Source organism: Dasypus novemcinctus, chromosome 10 (genome assembly GCF_030445035.2).
Source record: "Dasypus novemcinctus isolate mDasNov1 chromosome 10, mDasNov1.1.hap2, whole genome shotgun sequence".
Lineage (NCBI taxonomy): Eukaryota > Metazoa > Chordata > Mammalia > Cingulata > Dasypodidae > Dasypus > Dasypus novemcinctus.
In genome coordinates, this window is record NC_080682.1 from 79,733,330 (window position 1) to 79,755,436 (window position 22,107).

Here is a 22,107-nt window from a genome sequence, read left to right on the forward strand (position 1 = left end):
AGGTTTTCCTTATAGATACTAAACAGAGGAGGGTGGGGTGTTTACCATCCCAATACTAAGCATACACTAGGGCAGGGATTCTTAACAAGGGGTCCATGAGCTTGAATTTAAATTAAAAAAAAATATTCTTGGGAAACATGTGGCTCAAGCAACTGGGCTCTCGTCTGTCATATAGGAGATCCAGGGTTCGATGCCCAGGGCCTCTTGGCGAAGGCAAGCTGGCCCATGTGGTGAGCTGGCCCATGCGGAGTGCTGCCCCATGTAGAAGTGCTGGCCCACGTGGAGAGCTGGCACAGCAAGATGACACAACAAAAAGAGACAGAGGAGAGACAATAAGAGACGCAGCAGATCAGGGAGCTGAGGTGGCGCAAGAGAATGATCGCCTCTCCCACCCTGGAAGGTCACAGGATCGGTTCCCGGAGTCATCTAATGAAAATACAAGCAGACACAGAAGAACACACAGCGAATGGACAGAGAGGGTGGGGGGAGAGGGGGGAAATTAAATTAAAAAAATTCTTGTGGGGACATGTTGGTGCTAGTGTAATATCTTTATTAAATAACACACAGTATAGTGTGGGCTTAGTAAGGGGTCCATGGTTTTCACCTGCCTGGCAAAGGGGTCCATGGAACAAAAAAGGTTAAGAATCCCTGCACTAGGGTAAAGTTAGAACTAGAGTGATCCCACCCCTCTAGCCAGCATTAGTAATTTCAGGTATTGACCTTTTGCTATTTTATAATTTAAAGGCATCTATATAATGATTTAGCAATCATAATAATTTGTTAATTCTTAACAAATTCTCCCTCTCTATTTATAAAATTCCCAATCTTGAGGATAATCTGGAAATCGTATCTTTCTGGCTGCTTCATGCTGAAAAGGGGTGTCGACACTGTGGAGTAGAGAGGGAACTGGTTGTGACTTGGCCACTGGCTTCCATGGATTGTCTGGCCTAGCAATGATTCAGAGACTTTTAATTTGACTCATGAACCTCACTCTTTTGGTGTAGTTATTTTTGTGTTTTCCATTCCATGCCTTTGGTTTTTTACAGCTTTTAAGATTTCCTCTGGGTTCAGTGTTGCCTGTAATACACAAACTTGTGCTTGGAAACACTTTTAAATATATAAAAATTAGATAGAAAGTTATCTGAGTATTGTTTGGTTAACAGATCTTTTAGCAAGGGAGGTATTTTTAGGAAGCTATGATTTAAATATTTGGTTTTCACTCAGTAGTAAGTCTTCCCTCCTCACTTTTGGCCCTTTCATTCCAGATTTTTCTGTCTGTTACTGCCCACAGTCTTTGGGCTTTCTATTTTATTAAGAATGTCTTCCATCCCTTGAGGGGTGGGTGAAAGGGTTTTACTTTTTGTTCTAACCCTTCTCTAATCTACCTTGTTCACTAGAGTTTCTAGTAAGCCCCTGGCTTTTCTCAATTTGGCCTTTAAGGAATGGTAAGGAACTTTTCCTCAGTTTCTGTACAACTTTACTAAAATTTCATTTGCACCTTGGAACAATTAAGTTTTTTTTTTAATTCTGGAGATGTTTACTGGGAGGAGTAGAGATTTTGCTGGCTCAGCTCCCGAGTTTAGAGAGCTCTCCTGGCTGAATAGAGATACAATATTCTTTTCTAACAAGCCATTTTCCTCAATAGCCATACTGAGTTATATATACCTTTGCTACAGGAAAAACTATTTCCTGCTTTTTCATAAGCTTGTGGCTAAGATTTTCCAGTCCTTTACAATATAGTCTAAAGGGCATTTTTAGGAATGCTAGTAAAATTAGAACTTCCTATTTTAAAGGATCTTAGTAACCAGTAACCTTTTAGGAACACTGGAGTAATTTAGATGCAATTAAACACCAATTGAACAGTTTAGACAGGTACTGAACCTTTACTATATACCTAGGTAACACATACCATTTAATGAACAGCCAATTAACACTTCCTGTATTCTGGATTACTTTTCAGGAGTATACTTAACCAATAGACTTCAAGGTTCAAGGGTCTATCCGACAGACAGACTTAACGTGGGGACTTGAACCCCAGACAGAATGGTACTGTTGCTGGCAGCTGGGTTCTAAGTTCTTGGCTATGTCGCAAGAAAGAATTCAAAGACACGCCAGGATAACGAGCAAGTAAAAGGGTTTAATGAGAAATAAGAGAAAAGGGCAAGTGCACACCTGAGATGTGAATGTGGGCATCCTCCAAGCAGAGAGACATTTGGGAAGTGTTTGATGACTGTTTCCATCTCTTTACTTGTGATTGGTTTGTTGAGGTCTTCTGTATCTTCTAGGGTCAGTGTAGGTTGTTCCTGTGTTTTTAGGGATTTGGCCATTTCCTCTGCGTTGTCTAGTTTGTTGGCATACAGTTGTCACAGTATGCTCTTATCTCTCTTATTTCTGCAGGGTCAGTGTTAATGTCCCTTCTGGTCTCATTTCAGATTTTATGTATGTGTATCTTCTCTCTTTTTTTCTCCTTTGGTCTAGCTAAGGATTTGTTGATTTTCTTGGTCTCCAAGAACCAACTTTTGGTTTTGTTGATCCTCTCTACTGTTTTGTTGTTTTTTCCCCCCTTAATTTTACTTATTTCTGTTCTGATCTGTGTTGTTTCTTTCCTTCATCTTGGTTTGGGCTTAGTTTGCTGTTTTTCTAGTTCCTCCAGGTATGCAGTTAGGTCTTCGATTTTAGCTCTTTCTTTTTTAATGTAAGCACTGAGGGCTATAAATTACCCTCTCAGTCTGCCTTTGCTGTATCCTAAAGGTTTTGATATGTTGTATTTTTGTTTTCATTTGTCTCAAGATATTTTCCGATTTCTCTAGTAATTTCCTCTTTTACCCACTGATTATTGAAGAGTGTATTGTTTAATCTCCATATATTTGTGAATTTTCTCTTTTTCCATCCATTATTGATTTCCAGTTTCAATCCATTATGATCAGAAAAAGTGCTTTGTATAATTTCATTCTTTTGAAATTTATTGAGACCTATCTTGGGATCCAACATATGGTCTATCCTGGAGAAGGACTCATGAGCACTTAAGAAGAATGTATATCCTGCTCTTTTGAGATGTAATGCTCTATAAATGTCTGTTAGATCTAGTTAATTTATCATATTATTCAAGCTCTCTCTTTCCTTATTGATCTTCTGTCCAGATGTTCTATCCAAGCTGAGAGTGGTGTATTTAATTCTCCAACTATTATTGTAGAGACATCTATTTCTACCTTCAGTTTTGCCAGTCTTTTCCTTGTGTATCTTGAGGCACTGTGGTTAGGTGCATAAACATTTATTATAGTTATTTCTTCTTAGTGACTAGCCCCTTTTATTAATAGCCCTGTCTTTTCAAAAAAGATTTATTTTTATTTATTTCTCTTTCTTCCCCCCCCCCCCCCCCATTGTCTGCTCTCTGTGTCCATTTACTGTGTGTTCTTCTGTGTCCGCTTGAGTTTTTGTCAGGCACGGGACTCTGTCTCTTTTTGCTGTGTCATCTTGCTGCGTCAGCTCTCTGTGTATGCGGTGCCACTCCTGGGCAGGTTGTGCTTTTATCACGGGGGGCAGCTCTCCTTTACAGGGCGCACTCCTTGTGCCTGGGGCTCTCCTTCTCAGGCAAAACCCCTATGTGGCACGGCACTCCTTGCATGCATCAGTACTGCGTGTGGGCCAGCTCACCACATGTGTCAGGAGGCCCTGGGTACTGAACTCTGGACCTCAGCAGATGCTCTATCAGTTGAGCCACATCCGCTTCCCAATAACTCCTTGAAATATATAAAGGCATTCTTCATGTCTTATAACAGTTTTGCATTTACAATCTATTTTGTCCAATATTAGTATCACTACTCCACATCTTTTTGGTTACTGTTTGCCTGGGGTATCTTTTTCCAACCTTCTCTTTCAACCTGATTGTGTCTTTATGTCTGAGGTGAGTTTCTTGTTGACATCATATAGATGGCTCATATTTTTAAAATCCGTTCTGCAGTCTTTGTTGAGTGGGGAGTACAATTCATTAACTTTCAGTGCTATTATTGTAAAGGCATTCCTTACTTCATCTATTTTATCCTTTAGCTTACTGTATTAGTCAGCCAAAGGGGTGCTGATGCAAAATACCAGAAATTGGTTGGTTTTTATAAAGGGTATTTATTTGGGTAGGAGCTTACAGATACCAGGCCATAAAGCATAAGTTACTTCCCTCACCAAAGTCTATTTTCACATGTAGCAGCAAGATGGCTGCTGACATCTGTGAGGGTTCAGGCTTCCTGGGTTCCTCTGGGCTCAGCTCCTCTGTTTTTTTCCACAAGGTCAGCTGTAGACTGTGAGGCTCTCTAGGCTTTGCCTCTCTCCACAAGGTCAGGCGAACGGCTCTGTCTCTTTCCCTGGGGCTCCAGTTTAAGACTTCAGCATTAAACTCCAACATCAAATCTTCAACATGAAGAACCCTCAACTTTGTCCTTTGCTATGCCTTTTATCTGTGAGTCCCCACCCACCAAGGGGTGGACACTCAATGCCCTGATGATGTGGCCCAATCAAAGCCCTAATCATAACTCAGTCAGTCACACCTAGGAATAGACCAGATTACAAACATAATCCAGTATCTATTTTTGGAATTCATAACCATATTAAACTGCTACACTTACCATTTTCATGTCTTACCATTGCCTGTCTTTTTACCCTTAAGTTACCCTTATTAATAATCTTCATTTTTACACTGTTCTTCAAGCCTTTTGCCCTTGTTTTTTGTTTTTGTTTTTTTCATTTCAGGCTGTAGCACTTCCTTTAGTATCTCTTATAAATCTGGTCTTTTGGTAACATACTTTCTCAGTTTTTGTTTGTCTGTGAAGACTTTAAAATCATCCTCATTTTTGTAGGATAGTTTTGCTGGATAAAGAATTCTTGGTTGGCAGTTTTTCTCTTTCAGTACCTTAAATACATCGTAACATTTTCTTCTTGCCTCCATGGTTTCTGATGAGAGATCAGCACTTAGTCTTATTGAGCTTCCCTTACATGTGATGCATTACTTTTCTCTTGCTGCTTTCAGAATTCTCTCTTTATCTCTGATACTTTCCATTCTGAATAGTAAGTGTCTTGGAGTTGGTATATTTGGATTTATTTTGTTTGGTGTACATTGTCCTTTTTGGATATTGGTATTATGCCTTTCATAAGGTTTAGGTAGTTTTCAGTCATTATTTCCTGAAATATTCTTTCTCCCCTTTTCCATTCACTTCCACATCTGGGATATTGATGACATGTATATTTGTGTGTTTTGCCTTATCATCCAATTCCGTGAAAGCTGTTCCATTTTTTCCCATTGTTTTCTCTTTTTGTTCCCCTGTCTGTTCAAGTTCAGATGCTTGGTTTTCCAAGTCACTAATTCTGTCTTCCGTCAATTCAAATCTGCTGTTATATGACTCTAATGTCTTTTTAATCTCACCCATTGTGTCTTTCATTCCCATAAGTGTTGTTACTTTTCTTCACAAGCTTTCAAATTCTTCTTTGTGTTTACCAGTGCCTTCTTAATATCCTTAATCTTTTTAACCATCTCATTGAATTTATAAAGGAGATTTGTTTGGACAACTGTGATTAGTTGTCTCAAATACTGTATTTTGTCTGGAGGTTTAGTTTCTTCCTTTGACTGGGCCATGTCTTCCTGTGTGTTAATATGGTTTGTAATCTTTTGCTGGTGTCTTAGCATCTGATTTTTGGATGTGTTTATTCTATGCTCAGTTTCTCTCTTTAGCTGATGACTTACTCACTGGCTGGCTTTTTGTTAAAGTTCCTCTTTGACACTTGGTTCAACTTATTTTGAAACTTTATAATAGCTTGTGCTTAACTAATCCTATTTTTTCAGCTCTTATTCATCTTATACTTTACCCTGAACATACAGTACTATTTTTGAGATAGCATTATTTGTGCACTTATTTCATCTCTAGGAGAAAACTTCCTTTCCCTGTTCCTCCTCTGGAAATGTTAACCTGCTTCTGTTTGTTTTTTATTTGTCTCTATGTATTTTAAATGCTCCTTTCATTTTATCTAGGCATTATTACCTTGAGGCTAATTTTGGTATGTGTATTGCCCAAGAGACAACCATTCCAGTCTGATTTCCCAGCCAAAACAGGCTCAGGGACCCATGAAGGTGAAGTAGATTGATTCGTGTGCTCCAGGAAGGAGACCCTAAAGGACACCAGCCATCTCTTTGACATCTGCCCAAATCTATGCTTTTCTAATATTCTCTGCTAAGGTGTTGCTGTGCTTTTAATTTTCATGTGACTTAACCTGATGGGGACGTGGTTGAGACTGAGGCTGCCAGCCTGGCAGGAATGAAATTGTTTCAGAGCTCCCAGCCCCTGGGATGTGAGTTCTCTAATCCATTGCCACAATGTGCTGGGCCCCCTGAAGTGGGCAGGCTGAATCTGCCTGTTCTTGCCCTGAGAGAGTGTTCAGACTATACCTTGCTCCCTCTCCTGGCTGGGACGTGCTTGGGCTGGGACCGCTGACCCTTTAAGGTAGGCGGGGTGAATCTACTCGCTCTGCTCTGAGAAAGTGATCAAACCGCATCCAACTGCCCCACTTGCCTTGCACAAGGGCCTAACAGTGGCCACTGGCAGCTCTCCAACTGGTGCATTGAACCGGATCCCTACCGTCTAGTGTGTTGTTCAATCAACTCTCTTCCACTCCTGCTAGGGATGCAGATAAAACAAGGTCTGCTGGTTCCTTGTGGCTTGAGCAGGTCCATACTTTACCTGTGCTTGGAATTGGAATCCAGCCAGCTGAATTTGCTAATCGATAGCCTTCATGGGTGCTAGGTTGTTTCCCCTCCCCTGCCTTTTGGAAAGGAAGCTTCTGCTTCCAGGCAGGGTGTGGCTCCCAGGTAGCCCGCCTTGCCAGTGGTGATAGGCACCAGCCTCTACAACATGGAGGCATCTACTCGTGAATTTTCACCAAAGACTCACTCTTCCCATTTCATTCTTGCCTGGATGGTAGACAGTGTTCTGGTCTCCGGAGTCCCCCAAGCAGTTGATTCAGACAGATCCTGACTGATTATTAGCTGCCCTGGGGGGCCAGCTGACTCTTAGAGATCTCTACTTGGTCACTATCTTGGATCTCCTTCGCTTTGTCCTTCGCTTTGTAGCTTCTTCATCTCCAGAACTTATTCCTTCAACTTCCAGTTGCCTCATATTCCCTGATCTCAAATGTCTGTCTTTTCACCTCAAGCCCTGTTTTGGATCTCCTACCTCCTCTGCAGTTTGGAATGTGCCTTCAGGCGGAAAGCCAAAACACTCTTAAGGTTTACTTTAATTGTTTACCTTCCATCAGGGATTGCCATTGTGAACTGTCTGGTGTCCAATAATTAAAAACAGTTGTTTCATATATTTAGACCACGTTTTTAGTTGTCTAAGGTGGGCGAGTAAATCTAGCTTTTGTTACACTGTCATGTTTTGTTAAACAATAAAGAATTTGGGAAGTGGACTTGACCCAGTGGTTAGGGCGTCCGTCTACCACATGGGAGGTCCGCGGTTCAAACCCCGAGCCTCCTTGACCTGTGTGGAGCTGGCCCATGCGCAGTGCTGATGCACGCAAGGAGTGCCGTGCCATGCAGGAGTGTCCCCGCATAGGGGAGCCCCACGCGCAAGGAGTGCACCCCATAAGGAGAGCCGCCCAGCGCGAAAGAAAGTGCAGCCTGCCCAGGAATGGCGCCGCACACATGGAGAGCTGATGCAGCAAGATGACGCAGCAAAAAGAAACACAGATTCCCATGCTGCTGACAACAACAGAAGAGGACAAAGAAAAACATGCAGCAAATGGACAAAGAGAACAGATAACTGGCGTGGGGGTGGGGGTGGGGGGGCGGTAATAAATAAATAAATAAATCTTTAAAAAATAATAATAAAGAATTTGGCCTTTTTCCTGGCTCCTGGGTGGGGTAAACTCTAAGCACTTGGAGATAAATACTTAGAGCAGTAGGAGGGTCTTTTGCTATTAATGGTGCCTGCACCCCCCCACCTGATAATTTAGGCTAATGAGATGAATCTAAGTAAAGTCAACCACACCTGTAGTTTTAGGGACAGGGCTAGCACTTTAGAAAGACTTGTCATGTGATTAGAGGGTTGGGGCTTTGAGCTCTTACCTCCTGGGAGGCGAAGAGGGGTGAAAATGGATTTCAGCCATGTGGAGATTAATTAAATCAGTTATGCCTACATTTTGAAACCCCAGTAAAAAAACAAACAAACAAACAAAAACTGTAAAAAACTCAGATGAGTTTCCCTGGTTGATAATACTTGCTGATGTGCCAGAGTGTTACATGTCCTGTCTCCACAGGGAAAGAGCACCAGAGGTTTCACCTTTGGGATCTGCCAAGACCTTGTCCTATGTGTTGCTTCTTTTGGCCTTTTATTTGTATCCTTTTTGCTATAATAAAACAGTAATCCTAAATATTGCACTTTCTGAGTTCTGTGAATTGTTCTATGGAATTACCAAACCTTAGGAGTTAGTGGGAATTCCCCAGTCTGTAACCAGTTGATCAGAAGTGAGGCTGGCCCTGGGACCCCCTGCAGTTGTGGCTGGTTTCTGAAGTGGAATCAGTCTGATGGAAGATTGTGCCCTTACCCTGTGAAGTCTGCACTAACTCCAGGTCCTTAAGTGCCACAAGTTGGAAGCAGAAGTCTGTCCTGCTTGATTTCTATCATGCAATCAGAATGCCTTGCAGCCATCTTAATCTCTGACTTGTAATCTTTTCTCATAAAGGGGTCCAGTCCCCTGGCATTAATAATCCCTTCCTGTGTGGCCATACTTTGTCTATTGCAAGGGTTGGCAAACTTTTCCTGTAAAGGGTGAGCTAGTAAATATCATCTTAGGTTTTGCAAGCCGTATGGTCTCTTTCCCAACTACTCAACTCTGCCATTATAGCACTGACACAGCCATAAATAATATATAAACAAATGAATGTGGTTGTATTCCAATAAAACTTTATTTGTGGGCACTGAAATGTGAATTCCATGTAATTTTCATGTGTTATGAAATAGTCTATTGCTTCCGCCCTCCCCCCCCCCACCCCCCCATTTAAAAATGTAAACACCATCTTTAGCTCTTGGGCTGTACAAAAACAGGTGACGGGCTGTATTCGGCCCATGAACTATGGTTTGCCAACCCTGCTCTTTAGTACTTTAGCATTTGAGGTTACATTCCCAACTTCAGAATTTCTCATGTCTTTTTATGTATAAGGAAGTTCTTTCAAACAGTGTATCTTGAATTGATAGTCATGAAGTCCTTCTTAACATAAAAGTTATCTGAATTCAGAAAACCTGATTGAGCAAATTTCTTGGTGCAAGTCCCATTAAGTATTCTGGAGAAATAGATACATGTGGAACTTTTCCTTCCTTCAGGCTACTCAGTGTTTAGTGGAAGAAGATAAAGATTTACTGAAACAAATGTTGGAGCAGGCAAAAAGGGCTGTCAGTTCCAGTGGAAGGGATGGTACAGTCCTGGAAAATTGGAGAGAGCTTCTTAATTAGAAGTGGCATCAAGTGGAACTTGATGAAATGGTAGGTTTTGATATGGGGAGAACAGGAGGAGAGTGAAGTGGTAGAAAGACTGAAAAATGCCTGGGCGAAGGCACAGGTGGAAGAAGGTAGGGTGTGTGCTGGGATTGTAGCCTTTTTTTCTAAAAAGCTTCTAAGTGTAATGGAAAAAAAAATGGTAAACTAGACTGGAAATGGGTTCTGGAAGGCTTTAAATAGAATGATCCTTCTGTACATAATGGGAAGTAGCCAAGGATTCTCAACAAGGAGTGCCTCAATCTGCTTTCGTGGTCGTATGAAGAACAGAGAAGTACAGAGATTTAAGGCAGGTGGTCCAGTGAGAGGTTACTGGAATCAAGGAATCTATTTCTCTGCCAGATTTGTCCAAGCCCCTCTTAAATCACTCCCAGATTATTAAGATGGCCTCTGAAGTTGTCTTTCTCCGCCTGCCTCTACTATGCCATTCTTTTCAGTGCAGCCAGAGAGATTTATTTAGACCATAATTTAAATGTTACTCTGCTGCTTAAAAATCTGTTGAAATCTCAATGCACTTTGGCTAATATCCATTTCCTTATTGTAGCACACAAGAAAAGCCCCTTGCAGGATCTGTTGTCTTCCTACTTCTCATTTATAGTTTAGTTGATTGGCTTTCTTACACCCCTAGAATATATCAAGTGTTTTCCAAATCAGTTGCCTCACTCAACTATTCCAATTAGCCATTTTCATCCTTTAGGTCTTGGCTTAAAAGCCACCGCTTCAGAGTACCATCTTTGATCACCCATTCAAGTATAACACTGCCTTATGAATGTACTTAATGACCTTTATCTGGGATTATTTTGTTTTTCTCACCTGGCACCACCTTAATATCATAAACTCTGTGAGAGCTGAACCATGTCTGTTATATTTACAGTTTTACCCATATTGCCTGGCATGTACATTGTGCAGAAAAATCATTTGATGTATGAATGATTTCAGTGGGAGATGAAGGCCTGAACTGTGGTAATAGGAGGGAAAAGGGACTGAAGATAAGAGGTGCATCTAAGAGATGTTTGGGTCTTAAGGTATTGAGGCTGAGTGACCAGGAAGGTAGTGATGCTGTGAATTAAAATAGGGAGAAAAGGCAGTTCTCGAGTTATAGAAATATATGATGTTTATGGCAGTCACCTTTAGGATTAGACCTGGAGGTATTTGGGAATGGGGATTGGAGTTCTTTGAGCAGCGTTAGAGTAGTGGGAAGGGCATTTGTCACAAGTGGCCCCTCTGCCTTCCTGATAGGCTAGTAAATTCCGGGTTAGGATCACCGGTAGGAGTTACATTCCAACTTGAGGAGAAAAAAAAAAGGGAACTCTACTGTTACAAACTCCACTTGCTGTGAATGAGTCTGTTGACTTGAATACGATGTTTGTCCTTTTCCCTTCTGCTAATACTTAAAATTATTTGAGATAAAGGAAAACTGTTTAAACATGTAATGCTTAACATATGAGAACTATTGCAAATCAATTTTAAAGCCAAAAAGTTGTTAAGAACATATTCTGGGTTTTATGAAGAATTTAGAGTAAAATGAGAAAATGTTGGTGAATGCTATCCTATTTTATGACTTTATGAATATTATGAATGTGAAGTGAAAACAGTCTGAAATTGCATTCTGCTCTGATATAGCTATGCAAAAATGATGCATTGATATTTTATTTGTCAGGACTTTTTCATTTAAAAGAAATGCAACTCAAACCAAAGAGCATTTACTGGTTAATGAACAAGTGAGGGGCTGGTGGGGTGGAAGTGGCTTTGAATGATTCTCCTACATCAGAATAATTTCAGAATTCACTGTTGAGGTGAGAACTGGTTGAATTATGAAAGTAGGGATTGAGAAGTCCTTTAGTGTTAGAAAGCTTGTGTCAAAGTCAGAGGCCAAAAAAGGTAATAACTGGCCTGAGCTTTCCCACTACTCAGTAGTGCAGCAGTGACTTGAGCCCAGGTTACCTGTGATCTGAACCCAAGTTACCTATGCTTAAGCACTGCACAGTTTCCGCCTCTCCACCTACAGAGTGCCGTAAAGCTTTCTGAACCAACAAGGCTTCTATAGCAGGGACATGATTGTTTACATTTGATATTTTAGTATAGATCTTTTGCTCTCAGATTTCAAAGGATTTAAATTGAAAATTATCTTCAGGCTAATTAACACTCAGCTGTTATTTATAGTTTATTACACATCTCACTGTCTAAAAGGGATTGCTTTCTTCTTATTCATTTGCTCTACTTTGGGTAATGTGAAGAACAAAATGAATAACTTTTATTATCAAAATGAATAGTACCATATAACAAAACCAACGGAAAAGCCTACATCTTCCTTGATTCTGTGTTGTAACTAGGGATTAAACTTTTGTGCTTAGTCTTGTTTGGACAAGAATGTCCATTTCTGGAATGAACACCCTTAGTACACTTTAATATCTAATACTTTTTCCACAAATAGCTCTATGTAGCTAAACTTCCAAAGACATGTACTTTGTTCCAGGTCAGATTCCACTATAAAATGATCTGGAAAAGCCAGGTTCTGTTTCCTTCTCCCTCTTCCCTCTCTCTGCTTCCCACACCACTTCCCCCCCAAATATGTAGGCAGAGTAGTTTCTGGAGAACTGTAGAACTGCGAGAATATGCAATGTGCCTTGAATTCCTGCAAGAAGTACACAGACCCTATGCCTAAAATGTGTTTAAGACACAAGTTTCAAATTAAAAACAGCACAAAATCTTTTTAATTTTTTCAGTTCTGGATCTTAGGAAGCCCAGGTTTTACTGTCATTTGCTATAGCCGATTTCCTCCAACTAATGCCTTGGCAAGATAACGGGTGAGTGACCAGCATCTGGTTGGGAAATTATCTCTGCTTTTGATTGTCTTCTTAAATGTAGACATAAATTGGATTACAACTGGTGTGGCATTGATTAAAAACCTCTAAAACTGTTATAGCTGTTCTGTATGTGGCAGTTTTTATGGGGTGCCTTATGACCTGTTTGCCATCTCAAGTGGGAATCCAAGAAAATTTCAGTTTTGTAGTAAAAAAGTCTTTATTTCCAAAATGATTGAGTAGCCCAGAAAACTATAAGCTACCTAACACATGACTTTGGTAACAAAGAGATTTGATGCTTCTTAGAAATCACTATCAAACAAAAACCATTTATGTGATATAAGAATCACGTCTTGATAAGTGTTACCCCTTCTTAGTCATTATATACTTGGTTTTTAGCCTCCAAAATTTGGATTAAAAATGTACCCAACTGGGGAGCAGATGTAGCTCAAGTGGTTGAGTGCCTGCCTCCCATGTATGAGGTCCTGGGTTCAATCCCTGATACTTCCCCCCCCCAAAAAATGTACCAACAGGGCTCAAAAGGGACCATGAGACACTAGGATGGCTTGTCCTTAGAGTTCCTTAGGAATCACTATCTTGAGGGAACTTTGATTTTCATGGGTTGAGAATAAGTGTGCATCTAGATAGCTGAGGGCAGATGCTGTATCAGAACTATTTTTGTCCAAGTAGGAAGTAGACCTCTTATTTCTTCATATTATGCTTCTTTGGGGGAAGCATTTCACATTAGGATTAAAAAATAATATTGCAAACAACTCGAAGCTCCAGGAAGCTCAGGAATGTGGTAATCATGGCCTTTCTAGAATGTGGGAACAAAAGCTGCATCCATTATAGAAAATGATTGAGGTGGATAACAATTGTAAAAGGCCCCTCCTGCTTCTCAACACTTAATTGGCTTAAAAACACAAAAGCCAGACCCATTGAGGTTTTTTTTTTTTATTGAACAGTCTCTCTTGTGTTAAAGAAAATAGTACATATTCAAGGCTATAGCATATGTCTGTTGTGTTTGGAAATATCCTGATATGTTTAATGCGAATTCTTAAAGTAGTGTATTCAAAGTATTGTATGCATCTCATCCATAGTACATATTTGGAGTAAGCAGTCAAAAAGGCCTGTAACAGAAATGAAATATATAATTTTAACAATTAAACGAATGAGTAAAAACTGCTGATGGACTCAACTCAGTAAAATGCTTTTACACTAATCCTTGGTAGTCCACCTCTGAGTTTGGTGAGCTTATGAATGCTTGGAAGGGGATGGAAAGTCCCTGGCCGTCCTGATAGAGATACCTGAGGCCCAGAGCCCTGGCGTGGAAAGCTGGGCACAGGTTTGGCTTCCCATCACATTCCTTTGTTCAGCTGGATACCTTGATATTCCTTTTCTCTATATTTTCTGCCTTAGTCTCAGAAACACTTTTTCTCTCTACACATAAACTTTTATGACTAGAAGATAAAGCACAGAGATAGTATATTTGTTGGAGGGAAGGCTTGGTAGATGTAGGCAGATTTAGCAAAATGCATAAGCTAAAATAAAAACTTTATTAGAAACTAGTTTGAAAACTTAAAGTCTATATGTGTGTAGACAAATTTCATAAATTCAAGGTTGGCGCTGCTAGAGAGGCAAATTTTGCTGCCTTGGCTTTGGTTCCAGTAAGGATCTAGTACCAAAGTTTCATAAGGCTGGCTTCCTAGGGAACTGAATAAAAAATACGGGAAAAATACTTTCTACACATAGTACCTTTTACTTCAGGTGTAAGAACTGGTTACCCTGCAGTCACATAAACCAGCCATCATTTTTTTTTTTCCTTTGAGGTATCAGGAACCAATACTAGGGAGATGAGGTGAATGAAATCAGAATTTCTCAGTGAAAGAAGAAAAGCCACTGAACATCAGTGCTCCTTCTTCTTCAAGCCTACCAGCTCTATTTTCCCCAAGAACCACTGATGACTAAGGACGCTTAACAACATACCTAAAGGCCCACCAAATGAAAAGAGATGGGCAACAGTCGTTTGCTGGAAGAGGGGACAGGTCAGAAATGGGATGAGGGCAGCGTGTTCTCTTCATCTGATTGGGAATTGTTTTCTGCCTGCTGCTCTGTGGGAAGGAGGCACAGAGGCATTTCCAGACACAATTGCCTCTCCAGGTGGAGGCAGCCAGGGTCTCACTTCTACCTGCCCAGGTAGATGTTCCAGAGGGACACAGTTTAGTAGAAGGTGGATGATACTACTCACTTCTGTGCCGGAAGTGGACAAGCTGAGGACATGGGAGCCCCACTCAGCCTGTACCCATAGAAAAGTATTTGGAAAGGATGTCCCTTGCATCCATAAAACTATTGGGCGAACCATACTGCAGAAATGAAAACTAGTGTACACAATTTAATTTGCCTTAAACAAACAGGAAAATGAACAATCCAGCCATTGGTGACTCTGGAATCTAGAGTTGCAGCCCTGGGAACTCATACCCTTGCTAACAAGGGTGAACGTTGCATGCTCTGATCTCCTTCTTGTCTTTGCAGCTGGTAAACTGGGAGCTTTTGAACCTCTTCTTTACAGTCATGTAGCGCTCCTGAATCCCACCTCCACACAGTTTGGTGCATTCTGACCAGGCCGTCCATGGGCGCATCCTACAACCTGGAAGCATGAGAAGGCCTGATTAGGCCAGCAGCAACGGGAGACAGTACAATTTGACAAATGGCCAGGATTTGGATCAGTGTCAAGTGTAGCAGTTTTCTCGACTTTTCTACCCCTGTACGCAATGATTTGTTGAATTAATTTAGGATTACAGCCCTCATTAGGAACTGCTAGCTCATATGTGACAGATTGCAACAAATGGCCAAAAAGTCTTTGCTGCTCCTCCCATCACCCTCTTGAATCTGGGCTTGGCTGTATGGCTTGCTTGGACCAATGGCTTGAAAAGTGTTTGTACATTGGGGCATGCCTTCTTTTGCTGCTGAAAACCCTTCCACCCCTGTGTGAGCAAGCCTGAGTTAGTCTGCAGGAGGGACCACGTGGAGAGATATCCCAGCCAACCCAGCTGAGGCCCCAGAAATGCTAGTAAGGCTGGTTTAGACCTTCCAGCCCCAGCTGAGCCGCCAGTTGACTGCAGCTACGTAGATGAGCCTAAGCCAGACCACAGGGGAAAGGCCCAGCCAGGTCAGCCCAGCACACTGACCCACAGCATCAAAAGCTAATTAATGGTTTAAAAATGCCACTGTTTGAGGGCAGCTTGTTATGCAGCAACCATTTAAGGGGCATTTTACCACTTCTCTCTCTTAGGCTTTGCTCCTCAAGAATTCAGCCTTCCCAATACTAAATAAACTTAAGTACAATTTATTTTTCCCATGCAGCTTAAACATGCCTTTCTCAAAGAAAACTTCCCTGACTCCCAGAGTTCAGCTTAGGTCCTTTGTTTAAATGCTTCCATGGCACTCTAATTTATCCTTTTTAGAACCAACCACATTTATGATTATCCAATTCAACATCTGTTTACCACACTATACTATCAGTTCACGGAGGAGAGGACCATGGTAGAGTTAGCCTTATTGAATGTTTGTTGACTGGCTGACTGACGACCATGGGCAACAGGTAACATTTTGATATGCTAACAGCTCCCTAATGAAAAGACAGTGAACTGTCAGGTAGCCTTGCACCTTCTCCATTTCTTTCATTGTCCTAGGTGGAGGTGGAGTATCTTAAAGAAGAGAAAAGAAAAGGAATAAAAGAGTTAGAAATTCAATGTGCCCATTAACCCTCAATTTTACATTGGCACCATCTTACCCATGGGAATCCAAAGAACATCCATCAACTGTGCCCAAAGCTGAACCACAATCTTCCCTACTCATTGTTTCATCTGTTGCAGATGACTCCTATCTGAGAGAGGATTCCAGAAAGTGCACTCTTGGCTTGGGACACCTTATTCAGCAGTGACGTCCCAGGCAAGGATTTTTTCAATTAAAAAAAAAATTTTTTTTTTTGGTAAAGTCATGATGTTCTTTTGACTTCTTGGTCATCATGGACCTATTCTCAAATTATGCTGGAGAAGGGAGACACATAATAATCTCATGGACTATAAACAAAACTTAATAACTGACCTTTGTCCCTCTGTTTTTGTCAACTCCAAGCCATCCAACACAACAAAAGGAAGACCTTCTGAAATTCCGGTCTGTTCAAGTCACTCTCTCAACACCTTCATCTACAGTACCAAGTTGCAAACCCTCAGCAGGTTTCCTGGCATTTTATGTTCTGGTCCCCCTCTCCAGTCTTTTTTCCTGATTCCCCCCTCCTTGTATTTTGTGCTCCATCCACATCCCATTTTATTGCTCAAACATATCATGCTCTGTGCCTTTGCAGTGACTATTCCTGCCACCTGCAGTGAGTCCTCTAACTGGCATACTCGTACATTCTTCAAGACCCACTTGAATTCCCTCTTCTCTGACATCTCACCACCCTAACTACTCCAGGCAAAGTGAGAAGCTCTCTTAGCACTTGGCTCATCATTCCAGGGGAGCATTTATTACATAGTTATTTGGCAAGCCTGGGTCTATATTATTATTTGGGAAATAAAACTCAAAGCTGATGACTTTGTGGCTAACCTTGCAAAAACAACTAATGAAGCCACAAGCCAGGGCTGTCTTGTCTGAGCCACATCCTTAATGGAGGGTGCCTTGTTCTAAGAGGCCCTCAGGAATATTCTCTAAACGAGGCCGAGACATCTTCGATACATCTGTGATTACTTTCTCCTTTTGCAAAGAGTAGTTACTAGGTCATAATTTATTTTGAGCAAGGTTTGACATGACTTACCTGACTCTTTCAAGATACCGGTTTTATATGTGTAGAAAGGAAGAACTCTGTAATTCCCAAAGGCTCTTTGCTTGACTCTTTTGGACAGATAATTATGTTATCTAAAGATTCTTTTTGATAAAGAGCCCTGGACCCTTTCTTCTTTATAAATTATGCTTGCTTAATATATTTTTGGGAAAACTTGCACCTAAAGAACCAAAATATGGCCTGAAGACTCCAGAAAATGCTACCTTCCCCCACGCCATCCCCCCACCCCAGTTTTTGACTGGCCCTAGAGTTGGCCCCACACGTGGGGGTGATACCTGGAAACTGCTCCCCATCGGCCTCTTCCCTCAGCTGCTCACTCCTCCGGCTCTCTCGGGCCTCCCTCCAGCGCAGCTTCTGGATGGATGGATTTCGAAGGCATTTCCGGACGCGGCACTTTTTTCGCTGCACCGTCTCCGGGCAAGGAGCACCTCCAAACTGAGGCTCCATTTGGATCATCCGGGTTCGAATCATGTGTCCTTTTCCGCATGACTTGTTACATTCTGACCACTGGGACCACTCGGTTAGCTCACAGTCAATGGCTGGCAAGACACAGATGGACATGAGTGTATCTCATGTGTGAAATAAGATACCGTCACATACACGCTCCTCGGAGCATTGTAACAAGCTTGTGAGGAAGGCGAGGCAGGGGCTGCTGTCCCATTTTCCAGATGCAGAATTCAGGCTCCAGGAGGCAGGCTGACTTCATCCAGCCTATATAGAACTTGGGTAGTAGAGGTAGGATCAGTGCCCAGGTCACAGCCCACATTCTAGTGCCCTGCAGAAGGCTCTGGAGGACTGTGAAGATGCGGTCAGTGCCTCTTGCTCTGCGGGCTCCTAGAATATTGCCAAATCAGCCTTGAGTGGCACAGACCAGCCTCTTGCAGTTTCAAGTACATAGATTTTCTCTGAGTGGCAGAGCTCATGGGTGCTGTCTTTCAGAGCAATGCCAACGAGACCCCCCCTGCTGCCCGACCCCTGTGGTGAGAACAAGTCAACAAGCTAACAGGTGCCTCACGCCCTGTGCTCCTAAATCAAGAGCTCTGTGGCTTTTGTAGTGAGAACCAGGCAGCTTTTCATTTTTTTTTTTTTTGTTCTCAGCATCATTCTGTGTCTTTTACGTGGCAGTCTGTGAAAATCACAGGAGCTGGAAATGGGGAAATCATTAGAAAAGAGGGATGGGAGCGAGCAGTGTTTTATGGGTTATCATGGTTCAAGAGCCAGCAAATCCTTCTTGGTAAGCCAGCATCTCACAAATTTGTAGGGGAAATGACACCTCAGTCTGATTTCCAGGATATGTCTTAGGGAAGCAAGTGATTGCAGACTCTCTGTTGGCCTGACAAAGCAGAGGCAAGGCTGGGTATAGTAAGTGCTTAGTTTTACTCAGTGCTTTCTCCCTGCACACACTCAAGCAGTTTTCTTATCTGCAAAATGGGGATAATGGTATTTTTCTCTCTTAAGTTGTGAGGATTAAAGGACATAATGTTCTCAGCCCAGTTTCTGCCCCAGGGGAAGTCTTCCATAAACGTTCATATTCTTCTCCCTCCCTTCAGGGGCCCTTAAGGAGTTTTAAGTTGGGAACAGTGTATCAGTCAGAGGTCCTGGGGCCCACCTCTGGGGAGCCGGTTCAGCTATGGGCCCATCTTAGTTAGCAAGAGCCCCAGACAATAGTCAATGGTCCAGGTCATCTCCACACATGGCCGGGTCTAGATTAAAAGAGCTCAGGAACAGTAATACATAACATCCGGGGGGGTCTGTGATGGGCTGATTTGTGTCCCGAACCCCTGGTCCTGCGAACGTGACCTTATTTGAAAATAGGGTCTTTGAACATGTTACTAGTTAAGGTGAGGCAAACTCAATTGTGGTGGCTAGGTGACTGGTGTCCTCATAAAAGGGGGAGAATTGGACAGAGACTGACAGAGAGGAGATAGCCACGTGGGGACAGAAGCAGGTGCATCTACAGCAAGGAACCCCTGGGGCCACGAGAACCCAGGAAGTAAACCGGATCCTCTCTAGAGACCTCAGAGGGAGTGTGGCCCAGCCGACACCTTGGTTTTGGACTTCTCACCTCCAGAACTGGGAGAATATACCTTCCTGTCGTTTGAAATCCCCCAGCCCCCTGGCACAGCAGCCACAGACACTGAGACGAGGCCTCTATATGTCAGATCCAGCACTTGGTGTTTTACACCAATTATTTCATTTACTCCTCAGAGCAATCTAGGAAGTGTTTCCAACTCTTGCAGATGAGGAAACTGAGGCACAGGGATGCTAAGTAATGTGCCAAAAGTCACGTAGCCAATGAGGGACAGAACTGGGCAGGCAACCTGAGTGATGCTAAGGGAGAGGGACCATGGACGACTGCAAGGGTGCTTCAGAAGAAGCCAGAACCCAGATCAGAGCAAGCCTGCCTGACTCCCACCACCAGAAAGAGGAGGCCTCTTGGAAGAATAAGCCAGAAAAATGGACTTCTCTCCTTGGAAATCAGTTCCCATGTAATAAAAGCAATTGGCTACCGTCAGGAGATTTGGGGGGAGGTAGGAATGGGCAGGAACTTTTGAGCAGTGGGCTTGCTTTCCTGCTGGTCCTCCTACCAGGGAACCAGTGATTCAAAGTGTCCAGCCTCTGGTCATGGGTGAACAAGGTGGTCACAGGGGAAGGAATAGAATTAAGATGCTTAGAAAATCCATGGGTCAGACAAGCCCCTAACTGGGGGAAGGGAAGGACCTAAGGTTTACTGAGCCTATGCAAAGTGTTTTTCATACAGTCCATGATGTTGACTTCATAGCAACCTGTAGTCTATGTGGTTTGTAATTAATAAAGGGGATTCCCACTTTATTAATGAGGCTGACTGCAGAGTTTAACTGATTTGCTAACACAGATATATAAACCCCTTGTTCTTTCTCCCTGTAAACAGTTTAACTGTATGACCTGCCAGTATTGTCATAGCTCAGGGCTGGTTCAGGGACCCTCCATCCCCTTCAGGCTTCTAAGCCCAGAAAGGGTAGGAGGACAGAGGCTTCGGGGCCCCGGGACCCCAGGACTTACGGCATTCGGGCAGCATGCACTTTTCCACCTGCTCCAGCTCCTCATTGCAGTCTCCCAGTTCAGCCAGAGACTTGAGCATCCGCTGGCGGGTCCGCATGCCCTTCCCACAGGTGACGCTGCAGTCGCTCCACTCGGACCACGGGGACAGCAAGCACGGGATGGTGTCTAGGCCAAGAGCCAGGTTTGCCTCTGCGAACGGGCTCCCTCTGCTGCCTTTGATCTTCTCGGCCCCACAGAGGCCCCCACCCCCTGACCCAAGCCCTGTCCCCTAGAGAAAAGTGGAAGTGACCCATGGGTCTGATAAGAAGGAACACCAAGCAGGAAGGGGCTGATCAGGCCACGGCTCTTCCTGTCACTGTCCTGCATCTCCCCTTGTCCAGCTGGTGGTGATGACATGGCACTGGATGTGGCTCAGTAATAGGGGTTCACAAGTTCCCACCTGGAACCCACCTGCTGGGTCTTACTAAACACAGAAACATCCCCCACTCCCCAAGAGTCACACACTGATAGGCTCAATGCTGTGTTGTTGGACATTGTGGTGCTGACATTCCCAGGATGTGTGTGTCCTCGTGTGCATGCACACATCTGAGTACTGATGTGAGCAGACAGCAGGGCTGTTAATGCTTTATGGGGCCAGGCAAGGCCCATGAAAAACAAGAGGGGCTGGGGACTTAGGGTCTGGGCCTATAAAACAGTTGCAGGTGAATTCCTTACAGAGAGCACAGCTTGCTGTACCAGGGGTGCTCCCCAGAGGCCAGTGTCTCGGGATCTGCTTGACAGCCACATGCCTGCGGCCTGCAGGTAAGACCAGGCTTTCCTCCTGCACCCACCCAGCCTCCCACCTTGACCGGGTGGTGAGGGGTGCTGTGGTCCTCCACACCCATATCCGCTCTCTCGCCCGAGCCTCGTGCCCTCCCCCAGGCCCACCCCACGCCCACTCACGGCACTCGGGCATCATGCACTTCTCTGCCTGGGAGGTCTCTGCCTTGCACAGGGAGCCGTCAGCCGGGCTCATCTTGACCATGCGGTGGCGCTTCTTCATGCCCATCCCGCAGGTGGCGCTGCACTCGTCCCACTCGCCCCATTCGGTCAGCAGGCAGCTGCTGGGAGCTGGGGGATCCCGCGGGGTTGCAGAGTCGCCGACGGCCTCGGGGTCCCGCGCGCCCGCCCCACCCGCCGGGTCTCCGCCACTCACAGCACTCCTCGTTGACCGTGCACTTCTCCGTCTCCTCGGTGGGCAGCGTGCACACGGAGCCGTCCTCCGGGAACTGCTTCACGTACCTCTCCCGGGACCGCATGCCCATGCCGCAGGAAATGCTGCAGGGCGACCAGGTGATCCACTCGGACATGGTGCAGGTGGAGCCGTCTGCAACACACGGGAGCGAAGCTGCAGCCCGGGCGGACGCCGGCCGGGAACCGCGCGGCGGGAATAACCGCGGGCAGGAACCAAGACCCGGAAAGGAACCCGCTGGCATTCAAGGGGACTTAGGCAGAGGAGGGTGCAAGCGAATATTGAAGATACTAGTCTTTAAACCAGGACTTGTTCTCAAAGAGGAAATGCCCCTTTTTCAGGTGCGCAAGGCCTTCAAGATTACTTCTCATCCCATGACAAGACACTTGACAGATGCAAAGATGGTTATTAATAAACAAGCAAATAAAATGTGCTATAAAATATAGTTTACATTAATATAAGATCATTCATAATCCATTTGTATGGTCAAAGATACAACATTATTAAATGTCTAAGACCACTACCTAAAATTAAAAATTAAAAATCTACTTCCCCAGTTGTGTGTGGCTAGTAGCTACCATATTGGATAGTGCAGAGATGGAACAATTCCTTCATCCCAGAAACTTCAATTGGAGAGCAGTGGAAGAAACCATCTAT

General features: G+C 43.5%; 1 protein-coding gene across 1 annotated transcript in view; it reads right to left on the reverse strand.

Annotated features, from left to right (window-relative positions):
- Window positions 1-13,272: 13,272 nt before the first annotated feature.
- The window catches only part of SPON1 (spondin 1), a 342,316-nt gene continuing 333,481 nt past the window's right edge, over window positions 13,273-22,107 (reverse strand). The window contains exons 12-16 of the mRNA XM_004472523.5: window positions 21,415-21,585; window positions 21,162-21,329; window positions 20,220-20,384; window positions 17,453-17,716; window positions 13,273-14,981 (exon numbers count right to left, since the gene is read on the reverse strand). Of these exons, the coding sequence (XP_004472580.1) occupies window positions 14,818-14,981; window positions 17,453-17,716; window positions 20,220-20,384; window positions 21,162-21,329; window positions 21,415-21,585 (932 nt within the window). The 3' untranslated portion in view covers window positions 13,273-14,817. The remainder of the gene's footprint in view (window positions 14,982-17,452; window positions 17,717-20,219; window positions 20,385-21,161; window positions 21,330-21,414; window positions 21,586-22,107) is intronic.